Below are 17,029 nucleotides of genomic sequence, written 5' to 3'. Positions count from 1 at the left end.
GTGGTATAAGGCCTTGTTCAAACGTCGCTGTATCGTCGTGCCGAACACTATTCAACCAATCAACATGAATTAAGCACACCGTCTGAATCAACTGTGACGTCATGTAAACATGGCAAGCTCTGTTGAGCTAACGTCCTGCTAAATCACTTAGTGTGACGTTAACCTGCGCCGAACCCGATGCATATATGGCATTATTAAAAACTGTATCATTTTATAATGCAATTCCAGGGTTTTGATTGGCTTAGCGGCTATGGTATATGACCCATTATACCATGCCCGAGAAGTAGCGACCATAAATTGTTTTCTGGTGGCTCTTGAAAAGGAAATCAGCAAGGCCTACCAATATTACTTGATTGTTTTTAATAAAGCAATTATTCCAATCGCGCTTGTTGGATTTGAGATGATAGATAGCCAACTCGGCGCTACGCGCCTCGTTGGCCATCTATTATCTCGTATCCAACGCGCGCTCGTGGAATAATTGTTAAATAATGTAGTAATGTTTTGGTTTAGCACGACACGTTTCAATCAACGGTCGAGCTGAATTCAGCTGTTGTTCGACACGACAATAGCACAACATTTGAACCGGGCCAAAATTCATGATCCCTTTCTGGTGTTTGGTAATCTTTGAGTTTTATTCCGCGTACGTAAAGGTGTTTGGGCGAGATCCGACCCCAGACAATTCAGCACTTGTGTGCAAACCTTGTTGACTGTGAATAGGCATCCCACACCATTTTCGCCTTGTTCCCATCCTTTTCTCTCAGCCTCTGCATTTTCTGTGCGAGATAGTGACAGTTCTCCCCCACCCCACCCCACCCCACCCCTTCATAATTGCCATTTATTTCTATTTCGCCCAGGCTCTAGTCCCAGTCCCCTTCAAAATGTGATCACTTGAAAATGGAATTGCATTACCGTAATGATTCGATTTAGCGCCCGGGGGGCTTATTTACTTTTGGTACCTCAAGGGAGAGCGCTTATTCGAGACAGGGCGCTTATATAATTTTTTGAGAAACAACCTAAGAAATTATTCGTTTGAAGGAATTATGTACTCACATGGATATTACAGTTGAGAAACTCAGACTAAGACCATTGTTTTTATAATACATTATTACGTATGTCAGCTATTGAAGGAAGGTAAACCACGTTTGATACATACTCTGAAGGCGCTGTAATAATATTAGAATAGGGGGCACTTATTAGAATAGGGGCACTTATTAACAAAAACACATTCGAAGGGGGGCGCTTATTTGGAAGGGGGGGGGGGGGCCTTATTGGAAGGAGGGCGCTAAATCGAATCATTACGGTAAGTGAAAAAGCGTTGCGCGGGCGATAGGAGTTAAAGATTTTGCTTTTAAGTAACCAGCTGATGTAAACACGGTGGGAGGGAACAGAGCAATTAAGAAAAAGAAGTAAAATTTTGTGATGCGAATGCTTATAAGTTTAAGGTTTAGTTATACATGCACAGGTGAAAAAAAAAAAAAAAACACGAGAAAACCGAACAACGTTTCCGAGTCGTCATGACACCATTATCAAGTTCGAAGTAATAGAAATAAATAAAGTCAATGTCAGAAATAGCTCACCAAAAAATTAACATAATGTCGGAATATGTAATGTCACGCAAACAGTTTAGCTTGAATTGAGTCCGATTGGACATTGACAGATGGTGTTAACTCTGCGAATGCTGAAATAAAAAAAAGAAAGAAAGAAACATTGAAAAATGACTCAAGATAAGAGACGCTGGAAAAACATTTATGAATGAATTTATTTACAGCGTATTGACCAAAAAATTGAGTTAGTTAGTTGTTGGGTGCTATTGTAGAGCAAGGCGTCTACAGCGAGTGTTGATTCTGCACAAACAGAGACGCGCGAGGCTTGTGTGTGAGTAAATTGGTACTTACATCAAGCAGTCTACCATCCGTGATACTCGTGGGAAGATGGCGCCTGAAGTACCAGTAGAGGCACACCCTAAAGAGTAATGTCTTATAAGATGAACGAAACACACGCGAGCGCCAAAATACCGGGTCACGTGCCTTGGTGTTTGGTGGGTTATTTTCGCGCTCACTGGTGTGTCCTTGGTTGCCCTACTGTCCCTGAAAAATGATACAACATAGTACGTACTGATATATACGTCCTTGGTAAGGAAGGGGTTTTAATCTAGAATCCTGGAGCCAGCCCTCCAATAGTCTTTTGTTAGTCCAACAATAGGCTTTTTGTTAAGAAACAATCCGTTAAATGTGGATTTTCGCACGGAAATCAATGAATTTTGTACCCTTTTTCTGTCAGTAAAAAAACTCATCACCGCTGAACATACATTCGTTATTAAAGACAGAGATTGTTTTAATAATTTATTCGTACATGTCAGATATATCTACTAAACTTGAAATGAGAAACATTCAACTAAAAAATGGGCTTTAAATGAACTTCATCAGGATTGCAAATTCTTAAAATTGTTTCACAATGAACATGAATTCGAACATTTTATTTCATTTTTAATCATTGACATTCCATTCTTTTTCGATTGCTTTGATCGAGCCGTGTGAATTTCAGCCATTAATTACAGCAAAATTTACGTTAAAAAATTTCCCTAGCTGCGAAGGTCAAACACAGACGGCCTTAGCTGCGCAAACTTATTATTTTCACTCACTGCTTATTGGACTCATTAGTATATTGGTTACAATATGGATAATGTATCAGTCCCATACAGTTTGTTATTAGCCAGCTGTAAAAGCAAGAATTTGTCTCCACGGTTACATTTTCTCCTTCATGAGTTCGTAATCATAGATTTATTCTACAGGAAAAGAAGATGTTGCTCTTTCTACCGTCTTTGTTGCTGTTTTCCAGCACTGTTCAAGGCGAAGGTAAGCAATTAATTTTTTGTGACTTCGGAAAATAGAGCATTGATTAAATTCCGACATACATGCAGAGGATTTTGAAAACCTTCCGGATTTCAGTACTCTTAGCGTACAACACGAAAGAAGGAAAGAAAGAAATGATCACAAAACGGGCTTCGTTGCGAAATTTGCTTTGAATGGATTATATACTGAATATTAAAAATAAATTCTCGGTTACCGTGTATGGCTGAAAGAAACCAATTTGTTCAGCCAAGGTCTGTGAAAGTCCTTTCTGCATACTGTCTGGCATGAAATTTTTGCGGTGAGTTTTAAGCGTGATATTACTTCAGTACAATTTACAAAAGAATGGATCGCTAAAACGAAGACCTATCCGCGGCAATTAAAACACTGCTTTACCATACTAAGTTCTTCTAATTTAAAATCATAATCAGATGTGAATATTGCCAATTCCAGACTAAGTTTTTACAGTTTCAAAATAATTCAGTTGCGTGCCACTAAGGCCCCGTTTATATGGAGAAAAGTTGTCCCGGGCAAGAGGGTCACCCTCCCAGCCGAGTCAACTTTAGCGAGCGTTTATATGAGAAAAAAGTTGACCCTTTTGCCCGAGCCAAGAGCTGACCGTCTAGAGATCATGAAAACATGCGAAAAAAAATCGCTTCGAAGTCTGCAAATCAAATCGGTTGTTTTTCGTAAGTTTACAAACGTTGGCTTTTTATACCCAAGAAATTCTGGTTCCTATGGTTTTTGAAACCAAGTTAAACAGTTCTGAAGTTAAAACTTCCCGGGCAAAATCGGTTTGCGAAGGCTACACGAGTCGTGGTTGACTGAATCTAGCAGTGTGACATTTCAAGTTCTTTTCGCGTTGAATTTCGCCTGTCGTTAAGTCCGTAATCACACAAAACTGAGATACAAGTGTTTGTTGTGGCATGACTTGATAACACTAAACGCCAAATGATTTATATACCTTTTCATAAAATTTGACTTTGTCGGCGTTGAAGTCGGTGGCATTGAATTCGCACATTCCCAATGACAACAGAGCTCGCGCATGCTCTGATTGTCTCGCCTTGACGGAGTTGACCCGGCTAGGCGAGCCAAAGTGTTTATATGGAGAAAAGTTGGCCCGGCTAGGAGGGTGACCCTACCATCGCAAAAGGGTGACCCGGCTAGGCGGGTCACCCTTCTAGCCGAGCCAACTTTTTGTTTCTCATGTAAACGGTTCGCCAAGTTTTGTAAGGAAATGTAGGAAAAGTTGGCTCGCCCAGGGTAGCTCGGGTAGGCGGGTGACCCTTCTACCCGGGACAACTTTTCTCCATATAAACGGGGCCTAAGAGAAAGCATGGCCTTTTGACTCCATTAAGTTCAGCAAAGACAAAAATATCTGTGTACTAGCTTATGATTTTGTTTCTGGAAAATCAGTTTGTTAATTTGTCTAATTTTGAAGGATAGTGATGATGACAGTATTTCTAACTATAAAAAAAGTAAAGTAAAACTGATTGAAGTTTCCCAAAACAGTCCAGAAATCGTCTACAAGACATAAGCGACCATTTAATTGGCGGGAAACGGCGACTATAACAGTGTTCTTTGCTAGGTTTTGTATAAATTCGTGCGATACTAAAGTTTGGGAATTTTATAGCTTTTGCCCAGAATTCACGGAGCTACATGTTCGCTATTTTAAAAGGCAAGACTTTTAAATTTGGCCTTTAAGCTGATTAGAAGTAGCTCTTTCCTATAGTTGCAATCCATTTTCGCTACCTGGTGTGCATTAAAATTTTTAATTGCCACGATAAAGGGCTATTTTATAAATTTTCTTTTTCAGATGTGACATGTCCACCGCTGCCGGCAGATCCCGTAGGTTTTTACATGCCACCCAAGTGCGAAAACCCAACCGTCGAGTGTTCATACTGCCTGTAGACTGATTTGCCCGTTTGGGTATCCCTTCTCGCATATCACAAGGATTTGCGATGAAAATGGAACTTGGGACTACAGAGCTGTTACACCAAGGTGTCAAGGTATAGATCAACTAAATGCTATGCACTGATAAATGTATTTGGTATCATTTTTGGTTAGTCAACCTGCAGATCATGTGACAACCTGACTGCATAGTGCTATGCTAGGGTTGGTCGAGTTCGCATATTCTAAGGGACAAAAATAACGCAACGTCAGATTACACAAATGTATGCCTTATCTTGGAACGTATAAGTAACTGCACTTGTTTCCCTCCCTTTTCTTTTTCCTTTCAGCCGGGTAGACAATTATTCATTAAAGATTGCATGATAAACGAATATTTATAAAAACAATACAAAACCGTAAGTTAACCGTATGTAGACGGTTTTTTAATTTTATTTTTTTGTCTTCTGGGAACAGGGGGGGGGGGGAGGCAGAGGCATTGGGCGCCCTCCATATCTAAACATGCATAAAAGCCATAACAGTGAGACATAGAGGATAGAAACTGCGCCCAAATATGTCTCCTTTGAGGTCCGCATCGCGTGGTAATTAGGTCATGATTGCCAAATGGCGGCCAAGACTTGGATCCGCAATTTTGGATTTCTGGATTCTCCCAAAACTTCAGGAAAGCGCCAAAATTGAACGAAAAGTAACCAAACCCAATAACCGAGTCAAGTCCAAGCAACAACCGTGGACGATAATCCTGCTGGTATACGTTGGATCAATTGTTGATCTGATCGGCTTAACAAATACAAATGATAAAAGAAGCAGAGACCGATGCAACGTAGAATTACGGTTTAAAGGTTACTATATTTCGGCTGGCCAAACCAGCCTTCTTCAGGTACAATGAAAATTTACATTGGGACATACGCTTATATAGCTGACAAATAACTGAACATTAATATGCGCTAAAAACATAAAAGTTACAGGAAGTAAAGTGATTTTTCTTCATCTTAAAAGGGATTTTCTATTTCTGAAATAGAGAAAAGAACTGCCCGTCAAAAGTTGGTTGCCATAGTAACATCGAAGTCATTCAACACTAACCGACCACATCATTTTACAACATGAATTTAAAGAAACCTATATCTACTGAGGTCAAACGTCTCCCAGAAAGCTGGGTCTTGCCGATCATGGTTTATACATTTTACGTTCTTTCAATCTAGTGTTTATAATAACTATAGTTAACAAAAGGCAATGGTTATGAAGCTTGCCAAACTCCTTTGTTATATGTTTTTGTTAGCGTTTTTGGCCTTGACCGTGCACAACTACAAAAGATTTTGAAATGTGTTTGAGCAACTGACCAATAGAAACGTTCCTGCTAAGATATTCAACTGTGGTGTGAACAGTTTAAACAAAGGATTGTGCACGGTCGCGGCCCTTCCAACATAAACTGCAGCACCATTGTTTTTTCATTGCAAAGTTTCATAACCAGTCCCTCAATTAACTATGTAATAACAGTGTGTCCACTCTCGCTCTCTCATACTGTTAGTTTCTTGCCCCCGGTCCCCAATCGACGTCTGAAGTTTAAAGAAAGGTGAAACATATGCCAGATCCGCATGGAAAATTAATCTGCTACATCGATGTCCTTGCATTGTTATTCACTCCATGTACGATCAACCGCGTGGCGAGAGTACTTTTTTCTTCAATATTTTTTTTTCTTTTTTCATACAAGTAGACAACCAATCACTCTGCAGGTTTGATAGCGGGGCTAAGATCATGTTGAACAATGTTTAAACAGTTAAAGATCGTATGGAACAATGTTTAAAGAGTTAAAGATCGTATGAAACAATGTTAAAGATCGTATGGAACAATGTTTAAAGAGTTAAAGATCGTATGGAACAATGTTTAAAAAGTTTAGCCATTAGCACTAAAAATGGTCGACTCTAATTTCGAACAAAATAAGCGATACTAACCAAAAGTGCACATCTGCTCAAAATTAACACAGCACGAAAAGGCAGATTTAATAAACTTTAGAACACGCCGTAAAGTTGCGTAAAGCTGTGAACCGAACTTTACACACAGCACAGCAATACGGTAGCATTACGGCAGCTTTACGGAATAGTAAAGTTGCTATTTCGTGCTGTGATAAAAAGCTTTCTTTTTTTCTTACTTTTCATTGATCATTCAGATTACGAGCCACCATCATTGACATGTCCGCTATCGACCGTACGCGTATACAACGACGCCGGAGCAAATACAGCAACAGTGACCTGGGATTTCTCATTTACTGACAACTCACTGAGGGCCCGCGAGCCTGGTGTAACAAGTGATTCATTTAAAATCATACTAACGATTGATGGCGAGAATGTGGACACACAACTTCCGAAGCAACTGGGAGTCTCAAATGACCCCCACACTGTAAAGTATGAGGTGACGGATGCCGCCGGCAATTCAGCGTTTTGCTTCTTTCTTGTTGAGGTATCAGGTGAGATAACTCATACATGCTCAAGGACTATCTAAATTGCAATTTAAGGAAGATCTCAGTTTATGCTAGTCCTTCAAATTTCTTCATAATAACGGGGAAACTATTTCGTATATTGGGCTGTAAATTGACATTCCATTATGTAACTAACTGGTCTGACCGGCAGGTTCTAGCAAATGGAAAGCAACCCCTTGTTATTTCATAGTGTACAGTTGCCGTAACCCTTCTTCAATGAAGCCAGTCAAGTCTTATTTTAGCCTAGGGAATCTGGGCCTAGCAAGCAACGCAATAAACCAGTCAGAACTCTAAGAAAATGCATGCAACTGTTGTTGTTGTTGTTGTTGTTTTTCTTTTTAAACAAACTAAACCAACACAACGTTTTTTCTAATTGCTTAATAGAAGTCTTACAACTTTATCTTGCAGAAAGGCTAGACTAACGGCCGAAAGTGGATGACCCGAGAGGTCTTGATAAAAGGAAGTACGGCCACTGAGCACTGCAAGTCTACATTGTGTTAATTGATGGAATAGAAAATAAGGGATTTTAAATGCAAGGAAACTAGAAAGGTAATAGGTTGGCTTAAGGTTGGCTATTCAGTTTCGCTACCGACCGTTACGGTTTAAAACGATATGTAGATGTAATTTTAAACATAAGAGGAAAATAAAACACCGTTAAGAAATATTTTGTCAATCTCTGTATGTATATAAAGGAGCATATTAAATAAATTCAAATTTTAATGTCAATAATACGGGGAGTGCCAGAGGCTCAAGGTAAAGTGCTTGACAATAATCCAAATCGAATTAGAATTTGGAACTTTCGGTTTTAAAGGAGAGGGGAAGTACCAGGGGGAAAACCGAGAACCAACAACAAACTCAACCCACATCTGACGCCGAGTCCGGGAATCAAACCCAGGCCACATTGGTGGGAGGGGAGGGCTCTCAATACTGTGCCATCCCTGCTCCTCGGGATCGTCTGGTGGGGGACGTCAACCCCACTACATGCCTTTTGTAAAGAAAGGCAGCAGAGAAAGGTAGTAAGTTTTTGGAAATTTTCGGAGATCTGCGGATCTGCTTCTGAAATAAAAGCAGGTCTTCGCAAAAACCTCGGACCTTTGAAAGCAATTACATTAAAGGAAAGTGATGCTACAGTTCAACAAACGTACAATCCGACTAGATTGGTGTTCAACCCGGTGTGTGTGGGGGGGAGGGGTACTCCTGAGATTCTCAGAATGTTTGGTGGAGTTATGGGGCTCGGTTCTTCAAACCCTGACCCTATTTCAGACTAAAATATGTACCCTTTTTAAGATATGGCCTCTCAAATTCATACCCTTTTTCGGTTGTTAACTCGTGAATGCGCGCATGCGCAATGAACGAGTTATTGTAATGTGGGGAAATGTCACTCCGTCGCTCGATGGGTCGTAAACTTTCAAATAAAACCTACTCTCACGGCTCGCTTGAGTTTTCCTCCTCCTTCAATTATAAAAATTCACGTTTTTTGGAGTTCGAAATTAAAGAAATAGCCTAAAGAACACTTGACCAATGTATATAGTCTTCGTACGTTTATTTTGGTGAGAAAAGCACCGAGATTGTCGTCCAAGTCAACGGAGATTTCGGGCAAAATGGAAAGAGAAAATACGATGGAGAAACGTCTGAGGGTGTTCCCTGTTCATTGGCGTATTCTTCTTTAGCGGTCTGAAGTCATTTGACCGTTAAAATCGTGCGCCACAGGTGCCAGATAGTTAGACACCCTTAACTAATGAACACAAAAATTAATCTCATCTGCGGGAGTCGTGCACATGTGACATAGTGGCGTGGTCTTTAAGCTAAGGCGAAGGGTCCCGGGTCCAAACCTTCAAGGTAACGGCCGGAGATAAGTGTTATTTCGCCTTTAAAAGCCACCCACTCCAAAGGCTCCAAAAAATTTTCAAAATTAATACTATCTTAAAAAGTACAAAACTATTCAACGAGCTCAATCGGCTTGCTGAGGGGAACGGCTTAAAATCTATGCGGAGTAGAGTGGGGAATAAATGAGGCCCCTTATCAAGCCTTTACGGCTTTCTTGATAAATACGATTTATATTTCGAGACCTGGGCCAACCAAAAACAATGCAAACAATGTTTTATACCTGTCAGGTCACACTTCATTCCCTCATGGCGTCCACGAATCCTTAGTTGTAGTGTAGTTTGATGCGAGTACTGCTCTACGGTTACCACTATTCACTTCTGCAACAGCAAACTCAACCTTCAGAAAGCAGACAGAGGGACGACCCTGGTCATTCTCAAAACCACTGACAAAATCGAGGAAGGTTTACTTTCAGACGATGAGTCTTATAAACTTCTTCTCTCACCTATTGTGGTAGAGACAGCCCGAAAAGTCAAACAAGTTGTTCTCAACTTATACCGTTCGGGACACATCGATACAATGACCTTCAAATGGTTAAATGGTGCTCAGGCTAAACCACGCATACCGGAATTCTACACGCTGACTAAAATACACAGGAAAGTACCCGTCGGCCGACCAATAATCTCCGACAGCAGTGGCCCAACCGAGCGTATTTCTAGCTTTGTCGATTCACTTTTACAACAGATCGCAATTAAACAGCGATCATATTTGAAAGACACTACTGATTTCATAAAATTCACTGAAAACACGCCTTTAACAGACAACAGTTTACCAGGTACACTTGACGTTAGTTCTCTTTACACAAACATCCCTCATTCTGAGAGAATGGACATCGTTTGATGTCAATATGAAATGCACTATGGGTCAGAACCTCCAATTCTCGTAACCCAATTAAGGGAATAAATGCGACTCGTTTTACAAGAGGAATTCTTTCAAATTTACTGAAAGGTATCGCAGCGGGAACTAAATGGCTGTCACCTTCTCCGTCATTTTCATGGCGGATCTAGAAGAGCGGACTGCTACCTGCTAGTCTTTTCAAACCCTCTGTATGGAAGATTCACCAACTAGAGAAGTCCGAGATTTAACGCCTACCCTTCTCCCCTTACCCCTTACCCCCAGCCCCTTACCCTCACCCCTCACCCCACCCCCTACCCCTCAACGCCTTACCCCCACCCCCTACCCCTCAACCCCGGAATACACCTGCCGAACTGATTAGTATATTTAAATGTAAAAAAATGAAACATATATTTTGAACTGCGGATGACAGATCTAATAGAAGAAAGATCCTCGCAGTTACTACGCAACTTAAGCAGTTGCGAAAGCTTGCGTTCAAGCCTGAATTTTTTTCAGGCTTTCTTTTCGCAGCTGCTTAAGTTGCGTAGTGACTGCGAGGATCTTTCATCCGCAGTTCAAATATATGTTTCATATATTTACATTTATTTATTCCATCCTTCAAGGGTATATTACGAACTCACAATATGACCAGCTCCCAGTTGGCTTGATAGCTCAGTTGGTAGAGCACTGCACCAGCATCGCAGAGGTCATGGGTTCGAATCCCGTTCAAGCCTGAATTTTTTTCAGGCTTTCTTTTCGCAACTGGTTAAGTTGCGTAGTAACTGCGAGGATCCTTCTTCTATGGATAATGTATCAGTCCCATACAGTTTGTTATTATCCAGCTGTTAAAGCAAGAATTTGTCTCCATGGTTACATGGTTTGCCCAGCTGGGTCCTCGCATGATAGGCAGTTATTAGCAGCATAATTAATTTTTTAGTTCATTTTCTCCTTCAGTTGATGACTTCGTAATCACAGATTTATTCTACAGGAAAAGAAGATGTTGCTCTTTCTGTTGTCTTTGTTCCTGTTTTCCAGCACTGTTCAAAGCAAAGGTTAGCAATGAATTTCTTTTGATTACGGGAAATCGTTTTTTTTTTCTGAGTATCGAGCGGATATGAGCGAAGCGTTAATTGATAAATAATTTCTCAAACATAACATTGATTAAAATCCAATATGCAGAGGATTTTAAAAAAAGTCCCAGATTTCAGTACTCTTAGCAAACAATTATTGATATCGAAGTTAAGGTGTTAAACTAGAAATAGTAGAACACGAAAGAAAGAAAGAAATGATCACAAAACGTGTGTTGTTGCGAAATTTCAGAAATTTGCTTCAAACGGATTGTTTCCGAAAGAAATCAACTTGTTCAGCCAAGGTCTGCGAAAGTCGTTTCTGCATAGTCTGGCATGAAATTTTTGTGGCGAGTTTTAAGCGTGATATTACTTCAGTACAATTTACAAAAGAATGGATCGCTAAAACGAAGACCTATCCGCGGCAATTAAAACACTGCTTTACCATACTAAGCTCTTCTAACTTAACATCACAATCAGATGTGAATATTGCCAATTCCAGACTAAGTTTTTACAGTTTCAAAATAATTCAGTTGCATGCCACTAAGAGAAAGCATGGCCTCTTGACGCCATTAAGTTCAGCAAAGACAAAAATATCTGTGTACTAGCTTACGATTTTGTTTTTGGAAACTCAATTTGTTAATTTGTCTAATTCTGAAGGATAGTGATGATGACAGTATTTCTAACTATAAAAAATAAAGTAAAACTGATTGAAGTTTCCCAAAACAGTCCAGAAATCGTCTACAAGACATAAGCGACCATTTAATTGGCGGGAAACGGCGACTATAACAGTGTTCTTTGCTAGGTTTTGTATAAATTCGTGCGATACTAAAGTTTGGGAATTTTATAGCTTTTGCCCAGAATTCACGGAGCTACATCTTCGCTATTTTAAGAGGCAAGACTATTAAATTTGGCCTTTAAGCTGATTAGAAGTAGCTCTTTCCTATAGTTGCAATCCATTTTCACTACCTGGTGTGCATTAAAATTTTTAACTGCCACGATAAAGGGCTATTCCATAAATTTTCTTTTTCAGATGTGACATGTCCACCGCTTCCGGCAGATCCCGTAGGTTTGTACATGCCACCCAAGTGCGAAACCCAACCGTCGAGTGTTCATACTGCCTGTACACTGCTTTGCGTGTCTGGGTATTTCTCAGACTATCCCTCCTCGCATATCACAAGGATTTGCGATGAAAATGGAACTTGGGACAACAGAGCTGTTACCCCACGCTGTCAAGGTATAGATCAGCTAAATGCTTTGCACTGATAAATGTATTTGGTATCATTTTTCGTTAGTCAACCTGCAGATCATGTGACAACCTGACTGCATAGTGCTATGCTAGTGATGGTCGAGTTCGCATGTCGGCTAAGGGACAAAAACAACGCAACGTCAGATTACACAAATGTATGCCTTACCTTGGAACGTGTAAGTAACTGCACTTGTTTCCCTCCCATTTCTTTTTCCTTTCAGCTGAGTAGACAATTATTCATTAAAGCTTGAATGATAAAAGAATATTTATGAAAAAAAATAGTACAAAACCGTAAGTTAACCGTATCTAGACGGTTTTTTAATTTTATTTTTTTGTCTTCTGGGAACCGGGGGGGAGGCATTGGGCGCCCTCCATATCTAAACATGTATAAAAGCCATAACAGTGAGACATAGAGGATAGAAACTGCGCCCAAATATGTCTCCTTTGAGGTCCGCATCGCGTCATTTGACGTGGTAATTAGGTCATGACTGCCAAATGAGGGCCAAAATTGAATCCGCAATTTTGGATTTCAGGATTCTCCCAAAACTTCAGGAAAGCGCCAAAATTGAACGAAAAGTAGCCAAACCCAATAAACGAACATTAATATGCGCTAAAAACATAAAAGTTACAGAAAGTAAAGTGATTTTTCTTCATCTTAAAAGGGATTTTCTATTTTCTGAAATAGAGAAAAAGAACTGTCCGTCAAAAGTTGGTTGCCATAGTAACATCAAAGTCATTCAACACTAACCGACCACATCATTTTACAACACGAATTTAAAGAAACCTATATCTACTGAGGTCAAACGTCTCTCAGAAAGCTGGGTCTTGCCAATTTTGGTTTATACATTTTACGTTCTTTCAATCTAGTGTTTATAATAACTATAGTTAACAAAAGGCAATGGTTATGAAGCTTGACAAACTCCTTTGTTATATGTTTTTGTTAGCGTTTTTGGCCTTGACCGTGTACAAACTACAAAAGATTTTGAAATGTGCTAGAGCAGCTGACCAATAGAAACGTTCCTGCTAAGATATTCAACTGTGGTGTGAACAGTTTAAACAAAGGATTGTACACGGTCGCGGCTCTTCCAACATAAACTGCAGCACCATTGTTTTTTCATGGCAAAGTTTCATAACCAGTCCCTCGATTAACTATGTAATAACAGTGTGTCCACTCTCGATCTCTCGTACTGTTAGTTTCTTGCCCCCGATCCCCAATCGACGTCTAAAGCCCAAAGAGAGGTGAAACATATGCCAGATCCGCATGAAAAATTAATCTGCTACATCAATGTCCTTACATTGTTATTCACTCGATGTACGATCAACCGCATAGCGAAAGTACTTTTCTCTTCAATATATATTTTTCTTTTTTCATGCAAGTAGACAGCCAATCACTCTGCAAGTTTGATAGCGGGGCTAAGATCATATTGAACAATGTTTAAACAGTTAAAGATCGTATGGAACAATGTTTAAAAAGTTTAGCTATTAGCACTAAAAATGGTCGACTCTAATTTCGAACAAAATAAGCGATACTAACCAAAAGTGCACATCTGCTCAAAATTAAAAAGCTTTCTTTTTTCTTACTTTCCATTGCACATTCAGATTACGAGCCACCATCATTGAAATGTCCGCTATCGACCGTACGCGTATACAACGACGCTGGAGCAAATACAGCAACAGTGACCTGGGATTTCTCATTTACTGACAACTCACTAAAGGCAAACGAGCCAGGTGTAACAAGTGATTCATTTACAATCATACTAACGATTGATGGCGAGAATGTGGACACACAACTTCCGAAGCAACTGGGAGTCTCAAGTGACCCCCACATTGTAAAATATAAGGTGACGGATGCTGCCGGCAATTCAGGGTTTTGCCTCTTTCTTGTTGAGGTATCAGGTAAGATAACTCATACATGCTCAAGGACTATCTAAATTGCAATTTAAGGAAGATCTCGGTTTTTTTGCCTAAAACATTAAAAATTATTGTGAACCCACCATTGAAGAGGGGGAAGGTACACCCATATATAACAGGGATGGAGACCGTAACGAGATGCCATTTTGACTTGTGGGCTTGTCCACATGTGTGTGTACCAAAAAATCTATTTTTAGAAAAAAATTGCGCCAGACGCGCGTGCGCGCACGCGTGAAAATAGCCAGGATCGCGCATGGAGAAATATTTTTTTTTCCTACCCGTTCAAAATGGCGTCCAAATTTTAAAATTCTGCCAGGGAATATATCCTCGGTGCCCACATTTAAGGAATCAGACTCTCACAACAAAAAGATGACAAGTGGAAAAAGAAAGTTGGAATTAGCGGCATATTGATCACTTGACTCTCACAGTAAAGTCAAAAAGGCGCCAAAACGGTGGCGCTGCGTGCGTTGCTACGGTTGAATGAATGAAAAAAGCTTAAACTTTACGAATATGTACTCAGACACGTAAGTACTTAACTTTAGTGAATTTCTTCTCAGCTGCTTTCCGTGTCACTTTTGCCAGTATGATATGTTCAAATAGTACCCTAAAAATGTTTAAAGTTCAGTTATTTATTATTGGAGAAAGTCTAAACAGTTGTGGAAAGTTATGACGCTGCAAAGTTACGCAGTCTTCGCAACCTCCATACTGAACTCTGTCAGCTTTCACTGTTTTCTTGCTCATGTTGAACTGGAAAAAGAGCTTTTTGCTGCTTGGAATCAAGTTCCGTGGCCACGGAGGAAGCAAAACAATAACCGGCTACATGGATGGACTTTCTAACCAGGAAAAACTAATCACAACAGACGCAAACATCTCAAACAGCACAACAAATCAATCAGAATTTGAAGCAAATAGAATTAACCAGCGCCAGAGGCGGGAACACGCGTGCAACCAAGTTATGGTTGGTCTTGCTTCTCATTGGTTGAGAAAGTCGCGCGAGTTTTGCCAACCAATTACAGAGAGATGTAAAGCAAATCTCCAATGCAAACGTATAATTACTTTTAACACTCAATTTGAAAACCACTCTAAAGGGAGAGACAACGTTAATACTGTAATTAATCAACATGCGAGATAAAGAAAGATGTTTGAACAACAACAAAACCTCTTGCAAAATTAAGGCGTTTCGTGAGTAGTAGTAGTAGCAAACTTGTGCCAAGTCATCTAACGCGAAGGCACTACTTGGTGACACGAATACAAAATCAAATTCCGGACAACCTAAAGGGTTAAAGTCTAAAACTAATCAAACCGTAATTAAGATAAACGAATAAAAATAAGAAAAGTAGGATAAATCAGTCCAGTAAGACGCTGTAACCTAGAGCACTTTCAATTTTTGAGAACTGGCCCACCAGACAAGGCAATTCGCAAAGGGGATGCGCAACTTTGAAGGTTTGGTTATATGCTAGTAATACAAATTTCTTCAAAATAACGGGTATCATTTTTGGAATGTTCAAGTGGGAAACTATTTCGTATAATATTGGGCTGTAAATTAGAATTCCGGTATGTAACCAACCGGTATGGCTGGTAGGTTCTAGCAAATGGAAAGCAACCCCTTAGTTATTTCATAGTGTTCAGTTGCCGTAACCCTTCTTCAATGAAGCCAGTCAAGCCTTATTTTAGCCTAGAGAATCTGGGCCGAGCAAACAGCGCATTAAATCAGTCAGAACTCTAAGCAAATGCATGCAAATGGCCCCAAACGCCGCCGCGTGCAAGCAAGTCACGATTGGTTTTATTTGTTGTTGTTTTTCTTTTTAAAAAAAATAAAACCAACACAAACTTTTTACTAATTGCTTAATAGAAGTCTTACAACTTTATCTTGCAGAAAGGCTAGACTAACGGCCGAAGGTTAATGACCCGAGAAGTCTTGATCAAAGGAAGTACGGCTGCTGAGCACTGCAAGTCTACATTGCGTTAATTGATGGAATAGAAAATAAGGGATTTTAAATGTAAGGAAACTAGAAAGGTAATAGGTTGGCTTAAGGTTGGCTATTCAGTTTCGCTACCGACCGTTACGGTTTAAAACGATATGTAGACATAATTGTAAACATAAGAGGAAAATAAAACACCGTTAAGAAATATTTTGTCAATCTCTGTATGTATATAAAGGAGCATATTAAATAAATTCAAATTTTAATGTCAATAATACGGGGAGTGCCAGAGGCTCAAGGTAAAGTGCTTGACAATAATCCAGATCGAATTAGAATTTGGAACTGCTGGTTTTTGAGGAGAGGGGAAAACTAGAGTACCTGGAGGAAAACCTCTCGGAGCAATGACGAGAACCAACAACAAACTCAACCCACATCTGACGCCGAGTCCGGGAATCAAACCCAGGCGACATTGGTGGGAGGGAAGTGTTCTCAATACTGTGCCATCCCTGCTCCCAGGATTATCTGGTGGGGACGTCAACCCTACTACATGCCTTTTGTAAAGAAAGGCAGCAGAGAAAGGTAGTAAGTTTTTGGAAATTTTCGGATATCTGCGGATCTGCTTCTAAAATATCCGCAGGTCTTCGCAAAAACCTCGGACTTTTGAAAGCAATAAAGTCTGGCCTGATGGACAAGACTACATTAATGGAAAGTGTTGCTACAGTTCAGCAAACGTGCAATCTGACTAGATTGGTGTTCAACCCGGTGTGTGTGGGGGGAGGGGTACTCCTCAGATTCTCAGAATGTTTGGTGGGGTTGTGGGGCTCGGTTCTTCAAACCCTGACCCTATTTCACACTATAATATGTCATTTTCTGTACCCTTTTTAAGATCTAGCCTCTCAGATTATGCGCGCATGCGCAATGAACGAGTTATC

At 40.0% G+C, this 17,029-nt stretch overlaps 1 protein-coding gene, 2 long non-coding RNA genes and 1 other non-coding gene across 5 annotated transcripts in view; 3 read left to right on the top strand and 1 right to left on the bottom strand.

The window, feature by feature from the left end:
• Positions 1-2,777: 2,777 nt before the first annotated feature.
• Positions 2,778-7,883, top strand: LOC146472075 (uncharacterized). Its single transcript, XR_014866759.1, has 4 exons — positions 2,778-2,855; positions 4,666-4,858; positions 6,922-7,218; positions 7,639-7,883. It is a non-coding gene; the product is annotated as an uncharacterized LOC146472075 (long non-coding RNA).
• Positions 5,467-16,045, bottom strand: LOC146472073 (uncharacterized). 2 transcript variants are annotated; one of them, XR_014866761.1, is made up of 4 exons: positions 14,454-16,045; positions 12,431-12,510; positions 9,338-9,453; positions 5,467-5,766 (listed from the first exon to the last, which is right to left on the bottom strand). It is a non-coding gene; the product is annotated as an uncharacterized LOC146472073 (long non-coding RNA). The 2 variants fall into 2 exon arrangements; XR_014866760.1 differs by having other exon boundaries at positions 12,431-12,485.
• Trnaa-agc (transfer RNA alanine (anticodon AGC)) lies at positions 10,610-10,682 on the top strand. The gene has a single exon. It is a non-coding gene; the product is annotated as a tRNA-Ala (tRNA).
• LOC146472072 (sushi, von Willebrand factor type A, EGF and pentraxin domain-containing protein 1-like) overlaps positions 10,907-17,029 on the top strand; it is a 47,723-nt gene continuing 41,600 nt past the window's right edge. The window contains exon 1 of the mRNA XM_085120624.1: positions 10,907-11,000. Within this exon, the coding sequence (XP_084976750.1) occupies positions 10,946-11,000 (55 nt within the window). The 5' untranslated portion in view covers positions 10,907-10,945. The remainder of the gene's footprint in view (positions 11,001-17,029) is intronic.

This window comes from Pavona decussata, unplaced genomic scaffold (genome assembly GCF_977016875.1).
Source record: "Pavona decussata unplaced genomic scaffold, jaPavDecu1.1 SCAFFOLD_102, whole genome shotgun sequence".
Taxonomy (NCBI): Eukaryota; Metazoa; Cnidaria; class Anthozoa; order Scleractinia; family Agariciidae; genus Pavona; species Pavona decussata.
This window is presented reverse-complemented; position numbering and strand designations above follow the sequence as displayed.